Source organism: Vitis vinifera, chromosome 4 (assembly GCF_030704535.1).
Source record: "Vitis vinifera cultivar Pinot Noir 40024 chromosome 4, ASM3070453v1".
NCBI lineage: Eukaryota > Viridiplantae > Streptophyta > Magnoliopsida > Vitales > Vitaceae > Vitis > Vitis vinifera.
Genome location: NC_081808.1, coordinates 19,526,140 through 19,544,674, shown reverse-complemented (window position 1 = coordinate 19,544,674; position 18,535 = coordinate 19,526,140). Strand labels below are relative to the sequence as shown.

General features: G+C 35.7%; 3 protein-coding genes across 3 annotated transcripts; all 3 read right to left on the bottom strand.

Moving 5' to 3' along the window:
- Nucleotides 1-1,846: 1,846 nt before the first annotated feature.
- On the bottom strand, nucleotides 1,847-2,717 carry LOC100261644 (uncharacterized). The gene has a single exon (XM_002270598.4). It carries the CDS (start codon nucleotides 2,547-2,549, stop codon nucleotides 2,058-2,060), a length of 492 nt encoding a protein of 163 aa, XP_002270634.1. The 5' UTR covers nucleotides 2,550-2,717; the 3' UTR covers nucleotides 1,847-2,057.
- Nucleotides 2,718-4,526: 1,809 nt separating this feature from the next.
- On the bottom strand, nucleotides 4,527-8,194 carry LOC100261569 (acidic leucine-rich nuclear phosphoprotein 32-related protein). The gene is made up of 2 exons (XM_002270675.5): nucleotides 6,611-8,194; nucleotides 4,527-5,206 (listed from the first exon to the last, which is right to left on the bottom strand). Exons 1-2 carry the CDS (start codon nucleotides 7,748-7,750, stop codon nucleotides 4,937-4,939), a joined length of 1,410 nt encoding a protein of 469 aa, XP_002270711.1. The 5' UTR covers nucleotides 7,751-8,194; the 3' UTR covers nucleotides 4,527-4,936.
- A 1,177-nt stretch (nucleotides 8,195-9,371) lies between these two features.
- On the bottom strand, nucleotides 9,372-18,469 carry LOC100256546 (plant-specific TFIIB-related protein 1). The gene is made up of 3 exons (XM_002267692.5): nucleotides 17,218-18,469; nucleotides 11,722-11,880; nucleotides 9,372-10,419 (listed from the first exon to the last, which is right to left on the bottom strand). The coding sequence occupies exons 1-3, from the start codon at nucleotides 17,857-17,859 to the stop codon at nucleotides 9,598-9,600; spliced, it is 1,623 nt and encodes a 540-aa protein (XP_002267728.1). The 5' UTR covers nucleotides 17,860-18,469; the 3' UTR covers nucleotides 9,372-9,597.
- Nucleotides 18,470-18,535: the final 66 nt, after the last annotated feature.

Sequence of the window (18,535 nt, the reverse complement as noted above, 5' to 3'; positions counted from 1 at the left end):
CTCCCAAGACTCAAATATATTCAAAAAAGGTTTAGGAAGGTTAACCTCATGAAACAATGAAGATTAGAACCTTTTTATAGATGAAAAATGTATGAAATGTAATCATTAATTATAAACCTTGTTTTGTTATCATCAAAACCGATATTAACCAAACCTTGGTTTCACAAAGAGATCTCTAAAATTCTCTAGAAAGCCTTGGACTCTTCTCATGCCTTCCACTATAGTGTAAAGATGTGTGGACATCTCTAGGAATCTTTAGAACCTTCCACACTCTTTCCACCAATGGCTAAGTGTAGAAGTCTCTAAAAGCTTCATGGGCTCTATATAAACCCATGGGGAGGCTCATTTAAAGCATCTTGTGACACATTGCTCAATTAGACATAATCCACAACAGAATGGTGTTATTAAACAAATGAACAAAACTCTTCTAGATACAAGATTATTAAAAGAATTTTTAGGGTAAAGCGGTTAATTTAGCTTGTTATCTTTTCAAATAGATTTCTTTTAGTTTCCATTAATTATAAGAATCCTAAAGAGATAGATTCTAGTTCTTTGACTAATTATGTAAATTTTTTAGAATTTTTTGTTGTCTTACTTTATACTCATATAAATGAAGGTAAGTTGGAACTAAGGGCATAGAAATGCATATTTTTATGGCATACAAATAGTATAAAAGGGTATAGGTTATGGAGTCTACATTCAAATCCTCCAAATTTCTTATTAGTATGGATGTGCCTTTGATGAGTCTCCAATATTAAGTCATAAGAAGAAGCAATTTGATATAGAAAATAATCTTGGAGTGAGAAAAAAGGTGGAGTTTGAGCACAAAGCGTTTGGAACCATAGAAAAGATTTTGATGATAAAAAAAATACCATATGAGCAATTAAACAGTTTAATAAAAAATAAAACAAGAAAGGAGATTAAACCACCTTAAAGGTATGCTTATATAGATTTGGTTGCTTATATACTTCATGTGTCAAAAGCATTAGAAGTAAGAAACCTCACAGTTATCATGAGGCCATTACTAATAAAGAGTCTATACAATGAATTGTTATTATGAATGAGGAGATTGAATCACTTCAACAAAACCATATTGGGAAACTAGTTAAGATGCCTAAGGTACAAAAGGTTATTGTTTGCAAATGAGTTTTCGAAAGAAAGGAAAGAATTCCAAGAGCCGAGGATGTGAGGTTCAAAGTGTTAGAATAAAGCTCTTAAAAGAACATGTTGCAATAATAAAAGGGTTTTTATGGTTATTGGGAAAAGATTTTAACTTAAAGATTCCTTGTTTGAGAGTAACCAAGACTTTGAGATGTGAGAGTTCTTCAAACAATAGTGAAAGTTTTTCTTTATTTTGATATGGATGTAGGCTTAAAGTCAAATCAAGAGCCGAGGATGTGAGGTTCAAAGTGTTAGAATAAAGCTCTTAAAAGAACAACATGTTGCAACAATAAAGGGTTTTTATGGTTATTGGGAAAAGATTTTAACTTAAAGATTCCTTGTTTGAGGGTAACCAAGACTTTGAGATGTGAGAGTTCGTCAAACAATAGTGAAAGTTTTTCTTTATTTTGATATGGATGTAGGCTTGAAGTCAAATCACATAAATCATTATGTGTTTCGTGTATTTTTTACTTCCATTGCCAGTTCATCAGGTTGCTCTTAGTATTTGGTACTGATCTTGTTTTCATCTCATGGGCGAATCAGCCTTTGTGCTATTATGAATTGGAATAGTTTCAGACCAATGGGTAGATCAAACTCAAAGATAGTTTATTTCGGGAAAATAAAATCAAGTGACTTTGGTCCCAATTGAGATGCCTAAAACCAGTGAGAACTAAGTAAGCAAAACTGTTCCAAAGCCCAATTTATTGGAGAAAAAGATTTAACTATAAACAGGAGACCAACAGTGGAGAAAGAAAAAGTGTGGATCAACATTCAATCAGGGCAATTTTCTTCAACCGACAGCCCGGGTGAAGCATGACCACACACAGCCGATAGGAAATGTACTGGCCTGTAGTACATTATCTTGAGGCAGAACAAGGATGACAATACACAGGGCTTTAGCCAAAGCACTGGTCACTGGGGAGGGGTCCAGGGATGGAACCCTGCTCAAAAAACTGCACCCCGAACACCACCAAAATGGCGAGCAATGATAAATATGAAAGGCCTTCAACAGCACCCAACAAGCCAAAAGGTCCGTTAGGGAGACCGGAGCCAGTTTTGTATTTAGTGTACGAGGACCAAGCCACAATTCCCACGACAATGAGGTAGCTCACACCTTCAAGTGCGCCTATTGAGCCTCCTGGTCCAGGGGGCAGGCCACAGCCTGTTGTCTTCAGAGTGTAGAGAGACCAGGCAATGACGGGGGTAGATACCAGGCCACCCACTATGGCTACCTTCTCTGTGATGCCATCACCGCTGTTGCTGCTTTCCTTTGCCATACCCATTACCTTCAGTGGCATATGCAATCCACTTCTACATTTGATGCTTGAACTATTGGCCAGCAGTTGCAGTGATGGTAGGGAGGCGGATGCCGGATACAACAGCAACATCTTTAAGGTTTCTAACAGTAGGAGACTAATTTGGCAGGTTCCTCTTGGAGAGAAAAGGGTGGGGAAGGAGAGTTTGTGAGATCCAAGTCCAGGGTCTTCTCCACTAGGCGCACCTTATCCATCCTAGACAAAATGAAAAAGCAAAATCCTAGGGCCCTTGTTCGTCACCCTCCAGAAATCTAGGCCACTCATTACTCATTCTCTTTTAAAATCAATACCCATTTTCTTGTTTCTTTCACTAATATTCCATAACCTTTCTCTTTTAAAAAAATATTGAAAAAGTTTTAATTATATTTTTATTTTTTTTAGGTTATAACTAAATCTGCAACTTCTCCCATTCAATCTAGTATTCAATCATTTTCAATACTTTGTTTAAACTTCTAATCCGAACTTAGTTTGAGTTGGACTCGTACCAACTTTTAGGCAACCTATGCTTAACATAAATTTGATTTAATATTTTTATAATATTTATATTATATATTATCTTATATAATAATATTTATTTTCTTTTTAATTTTTTAAAAATATAACATTATAATATATTATATATTTTTCATTATTATAGAAATATATGTAAATTTTTTTTTAATTTTTTTTATTGTTACCTTAAAATTTTGTCTTATTTATTATTTAAAATTTAAGTATGTAAATTCTTTTAAAAATTATAAATAAATTTTAAATTATACAATACATCAACCCATTAGCCTAATTAACTTAAATATAATCCAATCAATCTGAGTTCAATCCAAGCTTACCTTGACCAATTCGAACTTAATCCGATGTTAGAGAAATGATGTTGGATTAACTTGGATTAATTGTTTTTAAATTAGGATTTAGCCATCAACCCACCCAAATTGCAGCCCTGAATATAACCTCCAAATATTGAAATTTTTATAAATTAAAATTTTCCATTTAATTGTTGCTAGCTGCCAGCCGTGAAACAGAGCAAAAATGCCTGTAACACTCTCCTAGAGAAAGAGAAGCCAATCTTTAAATTAAAATTGCTGGCAAGCCAGGGGTGTAAAGCACTAAAAGTAGAAAACAAACACCTTTTTATTCGGACACGTCAGGAGAAGGCTGGTCCCCACGACGGTTGACCAGGTAAAAATGACATCCTGCAAACGCGCCCATCCATAAGACAACTAGGTGCGAGTAAGTGAAACCTGTGCATAGCCCCTAACCTAAGCTTCAACCAGTAAAGGCAGCTTCTGACGCTCGAGTAGCTCATTCCTAGACAAGCCACCCACCGCAATTCTCACTTTGGGCTACCATACCCTAACACCAAAAAATTATATATATATATATATATATATATATAAAATAAAGGAAAAGGGTTCGGGAATCGGGTCAAGCTTTAGCCCCTTGGTCCTATTCAACATGAAGCTTAAACCCTGACTTAACCTACACAAGGTTTCTGCATATGAAAATATTTAAATGTTCCTTGACGATCAAGAATGAACATTTCCATTTTAAAAATAGAATTAATCTTTGAAAATATTCTATTTGAATATTTTCAAAATAAAAACACGAACACGTTTGGATGACCAAAATCAATGTTTCCACGTTTTAAAAGGTGTTATTGCAGAATTTTAAGGGTTTATTTCATTTTATTTCTGTTTATTAACGTCGCTTTGGCACAATGCCCATGGCTTGAGTAAAGTAACTAGCCGAGAAGCCAAAGAAAAGCCCGATTATCTAAGTTGCCAACCGCGTGATTAAAGTCATAAGAGGCACATCGTCCCTCCCTAATAAGATAAACAGCTGGAATAGTATTAGTATAGCATAATACCTGGGCCACACACGACCAATCATGAGCAAATCCAGTCTAACCAGATTAGGACCAGGAACAACCGTACCTGATCCCTTCACCATCATCAGCCTCAGCAGCCACATGATATGAATACATACACAATCACCTGCAACCATGAGTGAAGGGGCAAGATCACATTACACGTGAAGTAGACTGAGCGAGTCAAATACTTGAATCCCACTTGATTGAATTGAAAAGATGCAATAAAACTATCTACAAGCGTTTTTTACAAGCCATTTAAAAAAAAGGAAAACCGCTTGAACAAACAAAGGAAGAAAAAACAAACATATATGAGTTTTTTTTCTCCCTCCATCTAAGTCCCCTTTATAAACTGGCCCCTCGAAAGGGAGGGAAAGGAGGTTGTACTGGCTCATAACTACCATTTGAATAACAAAGTAACGGCTATGTAGGAAAGGGCTGACGGGGACAACATGCTAACTTCCTTTTGAATAACACCCTCCTTTCCTAAAATACTGAACTAAGGCGTAGCCATACCAACCAATCTAAAACTATCCTCAAGTTCCCCCATCTCCATGTATAATCACAATTCACCAAGGGGCAGGAGATTAGCTAAATGCTAACAGTGCTTCTTCTTTGATGACTTGGTGTAATCAACAACGTCATCCTCATCCTCATCAGCCCCTTCACCATCATCATTGTTGGCTTGTTCATCTCTTTTCCTCTTGAGGCTCGGAGATGAGGGATGCAGCAGCTGAATGTCATCTTCAACTTCTTCCTCCTCTTCAGCATCATCTTCCTCGTTTCCAGGCTCCATTTCACTGCCTCCAGCATCCTCTTCAGCCTGGCCCACAGGTTGAACCAAGTAACCTGAAGCATAATCTTCTTCCTGCCATTAGGACAAAACACAGTAATATTAATATCACAATTGAAAAAAGAATCACATGATATAATCAACAATTACATTATATCAACCAGATAAATAGAATGCATCCTTTAGTAATAGGACTAAAAATCAAATTTAATAACAAAGAAATGGATGGTAAAATACAACAAAAATATAGAGAACATGAGAAATAATCATGCAAACGTCAAATTAACAATGAAAATATACCATCAAATCACAAATCTAATCTTGAACTGAATTTAACAAAAAAAAAATCAAAATGACCCAATAAATGGCAATGGGAACAACTTCACAATGTCAAATTCAAGGAGGAAATTTTATTATTATCTTTAGTTGGATAATTACTGTCCAAGACGCTACACTACAACAAACACAACATGTCTAGAATAACAAACATTCTAAATAAAAACCATAGTTCACAAATCAGAGTACAAAAAAACCAAGGTAACTCTCCTTTGGGAAACTATGTACCAACAGTAAAGCAACAGATTTATTAAACACACCCACCCACCCACACAAAGAATTTAAGCAGGCCATTAATCTGATAAATTCACTGCACACACCATCCTGTCTTCTCATCATAACCTAGAGCATATCGAATGTTCACAATTTTATCTAATATGTCTGTTAGCAGAACAGAGTACCAATTACAACTAACTTGAGAGAAGAAAAAAAAGGCTCATTAGTAAGTGTAATTAGTTAGTCAACTTGGTAATATTGCCATGCCCAAAAAACTTGTCCCTCAGCATCCTATTATAGGCATAAATTAGTGATATTCTACTAACAGAGCCTGGCTAGAAAGATGATTAAGAATTTGACTTCTGCCCCCTCCGCCAGGCCAAAAATTAAGAAGAGACATTCTGCTCAAAAAAATTAACCAGGAGTTTATCTTAGAGCAACAATGCAAGTCCTTGCACAATTGACAGCCTGCACCAAACAACAATATCAAAAAGAACATCTAGCCCCAAAGATTACTAACCTTGACAGGAATAAATGAAAAAAAATCCCTCACAATCATTTAAAAAAAACGACAACTAAATTAAAAATAAAATGGAAAAAGATTTACAAAAAGTATAATTTAACACAGAACACAGCACAATTTATAATAATTAAATGAAGATGCAGATAAAACAGCTTAGTAATTATCACTGGCATAAAATACTAACTAGAAACAAGAAAGTAGTCAAACAAATGCAGTTAACTTATTGCTCCACCAGATGAAGGAAACGAAGATGACCAGTCTGTAACAGTTTTATATGGGCTAATAAACTATCAAAACATTCAATTTTTCTGCACAAGAGCATTCAAAGTATAACCCAAGGCATATTTACCAAAATGAACAGAAAATCAAACCATATCGCGCTTGAAAGAAAAAGGAATTCTCACCTCTTCCTCACACTCTTCTTCGTCTTCAAACTCTCCAACTTCTTCAACACCCTGCTCTTCCTCCCCAGTTTCTCCATTATCATCCTCCTCTGCGTCCTCCTCCCCCTGTTCATGGGCATCAATCTCCCCTTCCGCGCTCATCACCCGCCCTGTACTCCTCGGCTCTGTAAAACCCCCCTCTTCGTTATCCACTTCCTCTTCTTCATCCTCATCATCATCATCCTCATCCTCATCATCTTCATCTTCTACACCGTCTTCTTCATCATCACTGTCCTCAATCTCATGAACCTCAATCACATCTTCATCCTCACCATCCTCTTCATCAATCTCCTCCCCTGAATCATTGTCCTCTTCATCATCGCCCTCATCCTCATCTTCCTCCTCTCCATTCACTGCAGCAACCCGAAAACCGTTTGACTGATGGTGAGAAGACCTACTTGATCCATTAACCCCTCTCGCCGTCTCTGTCTCCTCCTCATCCGCATCACTCTCTTCATCCTCATCAACATCGACTATCCCTTCCACGCTATGCCCGTTGTTCATTCTATATGGCCTATCATCACCGTCAATTTCGCCACTCCCAGGATCATCTTCCTCGTCATCTTCCTCATCCTCCTCATCATCGGACTCTGGCCGCTCATTCTCCTCTGCGTCCATCTTATCTAAATACTTCAGAGATTTTATTAATCCAAAAACCCTAGATCGATAATCCTTACCACGCGTAACTGGACACTCATATAGATCAAGGGAAACGAGCTTGAGCTGTGCAAGTGGCGCAAGATCTTCAATAAATTGAATTCTATTGTTGGAAAGGTCAAGGTCTCGCAACGATTCAAGACCTGCTTCGACCAGGAATTCAAGGCCTCCGGCTATTCGATTATCGGATAGGATGAGTTTCTCAAGGCTTCTGAGACGCGGAAACTGTTCGAGAGACGAAACACCAATGTTTGCGATCGATAGATGCTGGAGGTTCTGGAACTTCTCTAGTAGACTGGGAGGAGGAAGTCGACCGTGGACGCACTTCACTGCGCCGTCTAGGGTTAGGGTTCGAACCGAAGCGTGATCTGTTTGGCCGTTCAGCGCAGTTTCTACGGCCCGTTCCCAGATCTCGTCCATCAAATACGAAACCCTATATGTCATACACAATGAATATAGCTAAAAAGATAATACTTATGCATACAAACGGATTCAGAGCATAGAGAACATAGAAGAAAGCTCTCTATAGAGTCTCTGCAACGCAGGAACCAAGAAAACCTTTCATGGAAAACCAAACCCAACCCCTAAGCCTCACCCTATATTGAGAGATCGAAACCTAACTCTAATTCTTAGCTTGTGAACGCTTAAAACCCTAATTTTCCCTCTCTCTTACCCTCTCGCCTCTTCCTCTCCATCCCCTTCTCTTTTATTCTTTCTCTCTCTCAATTTTCCCAAATCACGAGCTAGCCGAGCCGAGAGTGATTGGAGTCGGGTCGCGGCTGAGGGTTGGGGGTTAACTTAACCATCCGGTTAAGTGTGCTTGGGTTGGTGTATTTTGGAAGGATTGGGACCGTCGGATTGGAAAGAGTCGGATCGGTGACGTGGCGAAGTGAGCGGTGGAGATTGGAGCATGGTGTGTTTGTTTTCGAGAATGATGTAGATTGAAGGATTGGGAGGGGATCTCGCCTTCTTCATTCCGACACGTCACCTTCGATGTAAATATCGAGACAGTTAGAGAAAAGCATCTGGAGTTGATAAAAATAACGAAAATGCCACTATGAAACAGATCAGCTCAAAGCTTTTGACCTAGGCCCTGCCTACCCTCATCTCATTGGCTGCTCTATAACCCTATTTATTTCTTAATTTTTTCCATTTTTTTAAACAACCATCTAAAAACCTTAATATTTATTTACTTTCAAATCACAAATCACTTTTATATTAAGGCGAATTGAAATGATTTTTAGAAAAAGTATTATGGGGAATGTTTTTAACCTAAAAAATATTTTTGAAAAAAAATTAGATGTTTGATAAAATTTTAAGAATCTTAAAAAACAATTAGTTTTGAAAATCCCTAGTAATATTTTTTTAGAGAAATATGTAATAAGTGATTATTTTAAAAATATTTTTATTAAAAACAATTCAAGTAAAAGTATTGTTTAATGCATTTTTAGAATCTATTTGATATTATTTTAGTATTTTAGTTGAAAGTGTTTTCTTTCTATAACTTTCTTTAAGAAACGTTTTTATGATAATTTGAAAAAATAATTCTAATAGTATTTTTGATAATATATTTTTAATAATAATAAATTATTAAAAATAATATTTATTATAAAAAGAAAAAGTTATAATAAGATCAAAAACTTTTATTTAAAAAAATATATATAAATATTTATATTATTAGAAAAACTCTAAAATATATTTTTATGAAAAAGATGAGAAAAGTGAAAATAAAGCGGAGTATGAAAGTGAAATAAAGGATAATGAAAAAGGATATTTTAGAAATATTTGAAATTTTTTGAAGTGATTTTTTTTTTTTAAAAAAAAAAAACCACCTAAAAATGTTTTTTAAAAAAACATTTTTTCTAAATTTTCAAAATATTATCAAACGCTTGAAGATATGTTTTTAAAAAGTAGTACAAATCGTATGATTCTCATATTTATTGATGCAGGAGAGGAGAACATTTATTAATATTTACATCATATATAAAATTTATATAAATATACAATATATTCATGAAAAATAAACTTAGGGAATATTTTTTAATATCTAAGCTCACAAATGAAATTTTATTCTTAGAAATAAATTAGCTTCAAGAATCACTCTCAAACATTGTTTTAGAAAAGATTCGCAAAAGAACCTGAATCATGACCGTGCATGCAACTTACAAAATGAATGGTAGAGGGGGATCCGGCGTTTAACGAGAGTCAAAGATGCAAAAATGAAAAACCATCCTTTTAAGATGTTTTACAATTATATACATTAGAAAATCAGAATACATTCTCTTGATGCCCTAGGGATCCTCACATTGCCCACCACCTTTCCTTCCAGATCCTTTAAGCTCTGGAAAACCTGATGCTACCTTCAATGATTGCATAAGTTGAGCATATGAAGAAGAAGATCCTGATGAAGGTGGTTGCCGAAATGGCCACGTTATGGAACTCCCACTTGAAGGCGGGGCACCAGGAAACTGCTCAGCCCTCACAGAAACAGTTGCAGCCTTTGCGCCATTGTCTAACTTCTGCTCCAACTCTTGAGGATTAGCCCCACCCTCGTTCAAGTCCATTCCTCCACTCACAATTTGATTCTTCTCCCCTGATGTCCTAAAACCAGAACCCCCAAATGGGTTTGGGAGCTGCCAGAAAGTTGTTGGCCGGTTCAAACCAAGTGTATGGGCTCCTTGACAGTTCCCTTTACATTCAGTATCCTCTTTGCCTCTGGCCTGGTGGGAAGTTTCCAAGGTCTCGTTCGGTTTACTTGGTTTGCTTTCGGGCTGCTTATCCCTGTCCAGACAAGAAACAATTTCTATAAGATCAACTCTAGGTGCTGAAGAACGGCCAGAGGTAATTGCAGTTGTGGGAAATGCTTTCTCTGGAGGGACAGCTGGAGTATAATTGGAAGGGAGAAGATCGTCCCAATTCTCTAATAGCTCCTTGTAAACTTTTCGAAGAGTGACCTCAGTTAGACCCGTCACCTTACAAATCTCGGCCTGGGTCTTGCGCTTGTCTTCTAGTTGGCAGGCCAAGTATATAGCTGCTGCAGAAATGCTAATGGGGTTCCTTCGAGTACAGAAGCATTTGTTGATCACAACTTCTCCAATGTGTGTCGCCAGTTCCTAGAAAGGTAGATTAGAGTAAAATTTAGTCAAATTTGATTAAAAAGAAGAGAGAAAAAAGAAAGGGAATAAAAGCACAGAGGAATTACTACAAGCATGAAAATTTGAGATGACCAAGTAGGCAGTCAGTTTTTCTTTCCACCTCAACTTCAATGCCATACAACATAAATTCAAGGTAGGTTTGGGATAGCATTTTGTTTTTAGCTTTAGTCACAAGGGAAGCCAAAATAGAGTTCTTAGAAAAAAAACAACATTTTCCTGACTTCCCTAATAGGAATTCTTTTAGGGAAATCACCTAAACAGGTACAAAAGCTCTTATTGAACTAATTAAAGAGCATTTGGCTTTTCTGAAGCCAATCCAAACAGGGCCTCATCCCCATATTTTAAGTCATCGACTTGCCATTGGAAACATTTTCAAACAGCAAAACACATTCCAGGGGATCTGTTTCTAAGGCTTTCCGCTTTCATAGAACCTCACCAGATATATTTTTAAAAAAATCCTAGAAATGCCTCCAAAGCCATCAAGAAATTCTTCAGATATGTACTGAGTTAGAAAACACTAAGGTTTTCTTAACATCTAGATAGCAGATTTTCAAGATTTACTAATCAATATGCTTCATTCTATTGCTGAAGTGGAGGGCAGAAATTTGAAGTTTGAAATCTCACAACAATTTGACAATGTGGTTGAGAAATTTAGACTGTGTTTGGTAAATATTTTTTTAAATAGTTTTTTGTCATTCAAAACAAAAAAAACAGAAAAACACGCGAGGAAACTAGAAAATAAAAAACAAATTTTTTCTTAAAATAGAAAATAAGATATTTTTAGAAAACGTCTTTTAATTGTTTTCACTTGTTTAAAACACAATATATAAAAATTATTTTTAAAACATATTTAAAAACATTGAAAACAGGTTAAAAATATCTCAAGTTTCCAAACAAATTTTTATTTTACAAAATATCATAAAACAGTTTTTAAAATCTGTTCTCAAAAACTATTTTTTAGAACCATTTTCAAAAACACTTTCCAAATAAAGCCTTAAATTTTCATTTATTTTCTACATCAGCTAGAGAACAGAGCATTAAGTAAAATTTCATAGCTTTTTTATTACCTCTGCATTATCCTAGCACAAGCCAATACATTCCTACAAAATTTCTCAAAAAATTCTCATATTTTTGGGTTGGATATCCCATGTCAACTCCTGTTTATGTTCTAGTTTCCACATCAAATCCAGGCTTTTGTAAAAGCAAGAGTTTTAACTTCTCAAGCCACTTAATTCTAATAAGTCTTCATCCAAATGGTACCTGAGCAGATTTGTTGAGCTGTAGAAGCGTACAAAATCTTGGCATATGGACTGATATGGAATTACTATTAATGGGCTGGCTTAGTTGTAGAGCTTCTCCCAGTATCTTGATGTACTTCCCTATCTCCTTCTGGGGTACATTGGCTGCAATTGAGATTTCCTGTTACATTAGAGAAGATGTAAGGTTAGAAACCCTCTGGAAGTAAGCTACAACAAGAATTGTGAAAACCACTTCAAGAACCATTGTTAGAAAGGCAATCCTATCAGAAGGCAACACCTGCATATGGAGTTGGGCATTCGACCTTAATACAGAGAACAAAGGATAGTGCAATTCAAAATAAGCCTGCTCGTCACTGAATACTCTCTAAGGCAATGAAACTGAAAGTAATGCAGCCTATGGAACCCAATTCTTATAAGAGCCAAAACTAATTGATAAAACTACTACAAACAAAAGTCTGCATATGATGTAGGAACGATATAATATAAGCACATGCATATTTCACATTTGTTGCCCTGGTTACTAGTCAGAAAACTAAAAAAACTAAGGCATCCATTTATGCATCAATACATGTTTTTCTACACCAAGGTTTTATGACTGAAATAATCCATACTTTTTACATCTAGACAATATTAAGACTGATGTTCACCAACATAGCATATGAGAACTCTACAAATGCATGTAATTCTTAAATGGGATTGTGAATATACATCAATCTCATTCACAGAAGTCATGCTTGTGAAGTTGGGGGATTGAACAATAAACTTAAGAGTAGGGATGACAATTTTGACATAAACCGACAACATGACTCAAAAATGACACCAATTTTACCAAGTTTGGGTTAGTCATAATTGTGTTGGTATAATAATCATGTCAACTCGTGCAACCTATTTGATAAACAGGGTCATGTTTTAGTTTGAGTACTCAATCCATCTAACCTATTTACTTAATTGTGTCAAAATGACCTAACGTTTGACCCCTTAAACTCATATAAAAAAATTAAAACTACTTTTTAATTTTGAATATCATATAATTAAAAAAATAATAAATAACTAAAGTAGAATATTATATATTTTATTACAAAGATTAAAAATATTTATAGTTAAAATATTAAATAAAATTATAAACAAGTATAAAATTAAAATTTCAATTTATTCTCTATGTTATAAATGTATTGAAATTATGAGGGGGTGTAGGCGTCTCATTTGTTGTTTGCCACCAACATCCTAACCTTTTGTGAGGCCATGTAAAGTAAAATGATTCATTTAAGTTGGTTGCTTATGTGATTTGAAGATATCTCGAGGCTAAAAATAAATCAAGAGAAAGATGAATTGGTCCCAATAGATAGGGTGGCTAATTTGGAGGATTTGGCCCTAAAACTAGGATGCAAGGTAGGGGAGCTTCCAACCATCACTTGGGATTTCCCTTATGGGCTCTCTCCCACATTGTCCCAATTTGACTTTTCTTTAAAAGGATCTTGTAAGGGATTTTTTTTTTTTTTGTTTTTGGATATAATTTGCATACCTATCAAAAAAAAAAAAAAATCCCTTACAGGCTCCTTTTAAAGAAAAGTCAATTTGGGACAATGTGGGAGGGAGAAAGATTACCAACGTGGAAAAGGGAATATATTTTAAAAAGGGGGTGGCTTACTTGATAAAAAGTACCTAGTCCAATTGTGTCTACATATTATGTCCTTATTTAGCATACCCAAGAAGATCAAGTTAAGGCTTGACAAAATTCATCACTTACAAAAAAAAAAAGGTTGGACAAAATTCAAAGAGACTTCCTTTAGGGAGTAAGGCTTTGGAGAAAAAGATACGTTTAGTGAAATGGTCGATTGTTTACAGGGAGAAAAGAAAGGAATGCCCGCAAATTAGATGTCTTTCTTTGCTTAATAGGTCTCTCCTAGGAAAATAGTGTTGGAGATATCTTTTAAAGAAGAAACTTCTTAGAACAAGGTCGTTCAAGGAAAGTACCGAGGAAGAGAGGGTTACAGTTCTTGTGAAGTGAGGGACGAGTATAGGAACATCATAAATGAATGGGACTTAGTGGAATATCCTTGGATGTCATTCTTTACACAATAAGTCTTTCCTACGAAAATAGTGTTAGAGATGCTTCAAAGAAGGAACTTTTTAGAAAAAAGGTCATTTAGAAAGTACAACGAGGAAGAGGGGGTTAGAGTTTTTGTGAAGTGAGGGATGGGTATAAGAACATCATAAACAAATGGGAATTGGTCGTAAAGTATTCTCTGAGTTGGGAAATAGGAAGAGGGTGAAGTTTTGGACGAATATGTGATGTAGAGACAAACCCTATAATATGCCTTTCCCATCCTTCTTTGCCATAGCATCATCAAAAAAAGTTTGGGTGGCAAACATTTAGGATGGTCTAGGTGAGGGGGCCACTCAAATCCTTGCTTCACTAAATGCTTGAATGATTGGCAATTAGATAACGTAGAGGTTTTTTTCTCAAGGTTGCAAGGAAGGCTCCTAAAGAGGAAGATAAGGATGAAGTGGTCCAAATAGACTCAAGGAGTCTTATCTGTCAAATTTCTATTCCATTTTGGAGTCAAGGCATGCAATACCTTTCTTGATGACCATTATTTAGAATTTTGGGTCCCATCTAAAACGATTTTTTTTTTTCTTTTTTTTTCTTTTTTTTGGCATAAGAAGCTAACTAGGGAAATGTGTTGACTTTGAATAAGCTTGAAAAGAGAGGGTGGTCATTGGCGAACAAATGTTTCCTTTGCAAAAAAAAAAAGGAATCAATTGATCACATCCTCCTACATTGTGCCAAAGTAAGGGTACTATGGTAGTTGTTATTCTCTTTGTTCAACATGGTTTGAGTCCTTCCTTCTACAATTAAGAGGACTCCTTCAAGTTGACATGACTCATTTGTAGAAAGAAAATTCAAGAAAGTTTGGAGAACCACTTCTCTATGCATCTTTTGAACAATTTGGAAAAAGAATTGATGAGTGTTCGAAAGTGAGGAACGTTTGATTCAATTACTAAAGTTAATGTTTAATGTTTTCAAAACTAAATCAGTTATTGAATCAAAAAAGTTATCAAGATCAGTGGTTGAAACATAATCTAATCGTGATGTTGACATGATATCATAAATATATAATTTATATTTATGAAAATTAAAATTAATTATAAGAAGTTAAAATTATATATATATAATTAAAAAACTTAAACTATTTCATCCTTTTATTTTAATATTGCCATATTAAGTCATGAAATGGATGAAATGTAAACATATTAATATTTTTTATTTTATTAAATAGAAAAATTATAATATTTAATCTTTAAGAAGAGATATCACATATAATATATCAAAGAGTGAAATAAAATTTTATTATTTATTTTCATATAATATATCGAAGAGTGATATAAAATTTTATTATTTATTTTTATTCATATTCCCTTAGCTGTATATTTTATAATATGTGTGTGTGTGTGTGTGTGTGTGTGTGCGTGTCTCTATTAAAAACTACTAATATGGCAAAAGAGAAGTTTTGCTAAATGGTAAGCTATTGCTCAAGCATTTGTTTCCACACACACAAAAAAAAAAAAAAAAAAAAAGGTGGTCAAACTACTAGTTTGATCAACCAATTCTCCAATACGATAGTTAAAGATCGATTCAATACTAAAAATAGTTCAAAAAGTGAACCAATTTCGAGACATGACTAAGCAACTATTCAACCGATCTGATCAGCTAGTTCAATCTAGTTTTTAAATCATTGGCTAAAGTGTTCTTTTCTTAGAAGTCGAGTGTTATAGATTAGCATGTACATAAAAGAAAGATAAATGCCCTTAACTAATTTTATAGATTGGATCGAACTTAACTAAGGGAAGGAGTAGTTTTTGCATTTTCTCTCTTTCTGACAAAGCTTTTCGATACACATCACATACGCCTTGTGTACCTTGGCATATAGCCTCTTTTTTATATTTATAATATTTTCCAGCTTGCTTATAAAAAATAATTAATAATTAAATAATTAAATTAGTTAAAAATTTAAAAAGTAAACTTAGAAGATAATATTTTTATACATTTAAAATCTCAAATAGGTTAAATGAGTTTAATAAATTAGAACCATTTTAACGGGTTCAAATCGTGTTAACTAGTTATCTGTGTCAATTCATACAGAATTAACCCAACCAGTTTCATGCCATGTTATCCATATAATAAACAGATTGAGTTCATGTTTAGTAAATTTTCAACATTTTTTACCTCAACATGACATGACATGACATGACCCATTGGCACTCCTACTTGTGAGGAGGCCTTGATAGTGCACTGGTGATTATTTTTTGTTTTGATCAGAAACGAAGAAAAGTATATTAATAGAGGAGTGCACTGATGATTATGACTGTCCCAGCCTTACTGAACTTGACGAGTGTCAACTTCTTCCAAAGTGAGAAAGGTTTCAAGGATGGCATCATATCATTGAAAATACAATGTTTCTACACTAAACAATTTAGAGATCAATATTTAGTTAGAGAATCTCAATTTGGCAACAGATTGATAAATTTGGGAGTGTGAAACATCATGAATTTTTTATTTGTCAAAATTGTACTTTCTTTGAGAAGGAAAAACTATCTTTTATCAAAAGAAAAAAAGTAAGAACCAAACTTGAAGAACTTCACATATATAAGAGAATGTTTAACAAGGCATGTAAAATGACATCTTCAATGTTTAATGAAGGTTGAACAATAAAAAAGGATTGGGCATACGAGGAAGTAGCCCTTATTAACAGCAGAAACCAGATGTCATGGCTTACAGTCCTAGACTCCTAGTTTCATTGCGTGCATCTCTCCTTGGGACTAAGGTAGGTAATTTTTATTCATTTTCGATCCATATCCCAAATCTATAAGACTGGTCAGTTGGTTCCTTCCTCAGGCATATGTATATCAGCATTTGATAAGGTGCCTTGGGAGAGATAGACTGATAATATTGGTGAAGACACTTAGTGAAGAAAACTAATAGTAACACAGGACATTCAAGCGCATTGGTTTCACCTCCCCCTCTCACAGCCAGCTACCCTCCAATAGTTTCACCAGGAATTCTTCCAAAAAATAGCAGGAGCCCTTTAACCAAACCTTGAGTTCTCAAACTCAAAAACATTGAATCTACAACTCAATGGTATGTGCACTAGCTATATCCATCTAACCTTCACACTCTAAGTTTACAAATTGTGTTGCAAAGAAATATTTTTAAGATTCAACAGTCACACAAATGTGCATTGTTTTGAATAAAACAGAACAGCTGTTATATCTGATCAATAAATGATCATATACCTTGCCAATGCAGCAACTCCATATCACAGAAATCAAAGTAAAATAAATTAAGGAAACAAAGAAATTTAAAGCATTATGATGAATTCAACAAGAAAAATAGCAACACAAAATCAAAACCCTAACTTATCCAGTCTTAGATTGCTTGATAAGCACCCAAAAATAATAATAATAATAATAAAACGAAATGAAAAAAGAGACAGACCTGAAGAGTTCTGGGCTCCTGGGCCTCCCTAATGGCCTGAACAAGAGCAGCAGTGGCAAGAGCCTCCACACTGCGATTCCTCAAACAGGTAGCCGAAGAACAGTCCCTGAATAGCTCAAATGCGTGGTCCGCTATATCATAGTCCAACCCCAAAATGGAGGCCACGTCTATGATCTGCAGATAAGCCCTAAGATTATCGACCACAACCGCAGGTCCAGAGGAGGCCAGAGACGAAGACGACGCTGCCGCAGCAGCAGAAGAAGAAGATGACGATGATGACGATGATGATGATTCGAGAACACGCTCGAGTTCAGCAAGGTGGCCTGAGAAGGAAAGGCACGAGCGGGCGAAGATTGGGCATGGGTCGAGGGACCAGGTGGAGAAGGCGGAGATGAAGCCGGTGGACTCGAAAGGATCATCTTCTTGTTCCTGGGCGGTCTGGGCTTGCTGAGGAGGAGGTGGTGGGAGGTCGGAAGTGACGAGGCAGAGAGGGGTATCTTGGGCTCGAAGGTGGAATAAGTGGTGGATTTGGGATTGGCGCTCTTCCATGACTCGTCCACAGGAGGTGCACTCCGTCACCAATCGCCCTGACCCCGTGGTGCCGCACCGCCCCTGCGCCGCCGTGCAGTACGGGCACCTCATCCTCCTTCTGCTCTGTTTACTCACCACTGACTTCTGTGGAAACCGGACTCACGATGTGTAATCCCAATTGCGGCTCTTCCCCCATCAAGACAAGTGTTGTAAACAGTATTTTTCTTTCTTTTCTTTTTTTTTCTCTCAAAATTTTCCCCCTTTTTTTTCGTTCTTTTTCACAAATCTCAGAATGAGTGAAAATAAACTCACAAAATTATATAAAAGGCTAATTTTTAAATTGGTGAGATAAGTTATATATGAATAATCTTTCATCAGAGGATTTTTTAGCAGAAAAAGGCCTGTAGCTGGGATTTGATCTGAATAGTCCACCGCATTCTATGAACATAGGAGTTGCTAGTCCGTTGAAGAACAGTTTCTAGACAAGGTAATGCAGCCGTCCCCAAGCCAATTCCCTCTTTTCAGTGGTCCATACAATATGAGCAAATGTAATTTATGAGTCAAGTCTCTGATTCCACTCCACAAGCCTTGCTCAGCTTACATGCCAAAAGGCTTTGGATTCGAGACACAGGTAATATCCAAATAGGAAGTGAATGATTCTCTACCAAAGGCTTTCAAAGATGGTGCAAATTTTGGGACCAATCACTGGTCTAAAATTGAATATATCATCACCAGAGAGGCGCACCGATTTCCTAGTTTATTTCAAGAATCAAAACGTGGCTTTCCC

What these genes read in the sequence shown, in the direction of transcription:
- LOC100261569 (XM_002270675.5), bottom strand. Translation starts at nt 7,750, where the DNA reads ATGACATATAGGGTTTCGTATTTGATGGACGAGATCTGGGAACGGGCC. An exon ending in AAGAAGAGTGTGAGGAAGAG is followed by an intron (nt 5,207 to 6,610) that starts GTGAGAATTCCT and finishes TCCTAATGGCAG; the next exon opens with GAAGAAGATTATGCTTCAGG.
- LOC100261644 (XM_002270598.4), bottom strand. Translation starts at nt 2,549, where the DNA reads ATGTTGCTGTTGTATCCGGCATCCGCCTCCCTACCATCACTGCAACTG.
- LOC100256546 (XM_002267692.5), bottom strand. Translation starts at nt 17,859, where the DNA reads ATGAGGTGCCCGTACTGCACGGCGGCGCAGGGGCGGTGCGGCACCACG. An exon ending in AGGAGCCCAGAACTCTTCAG is followed by an intron (nt 11,881 to 17,217) that starts GTCTGTCTCTTT and finishes CTAATGTAACAG; the next exon opens with GAAATCTCAATTGCAGCCAA. An exon ending in AGCTCAACAAATCTGCTCAG is followed by an intron (nt 10,420 to 11,721) that starts GTACCATTTGGA and finishes CTACCTTTCTAG; the next exon opens with GAACTGGCGACACACATTGG.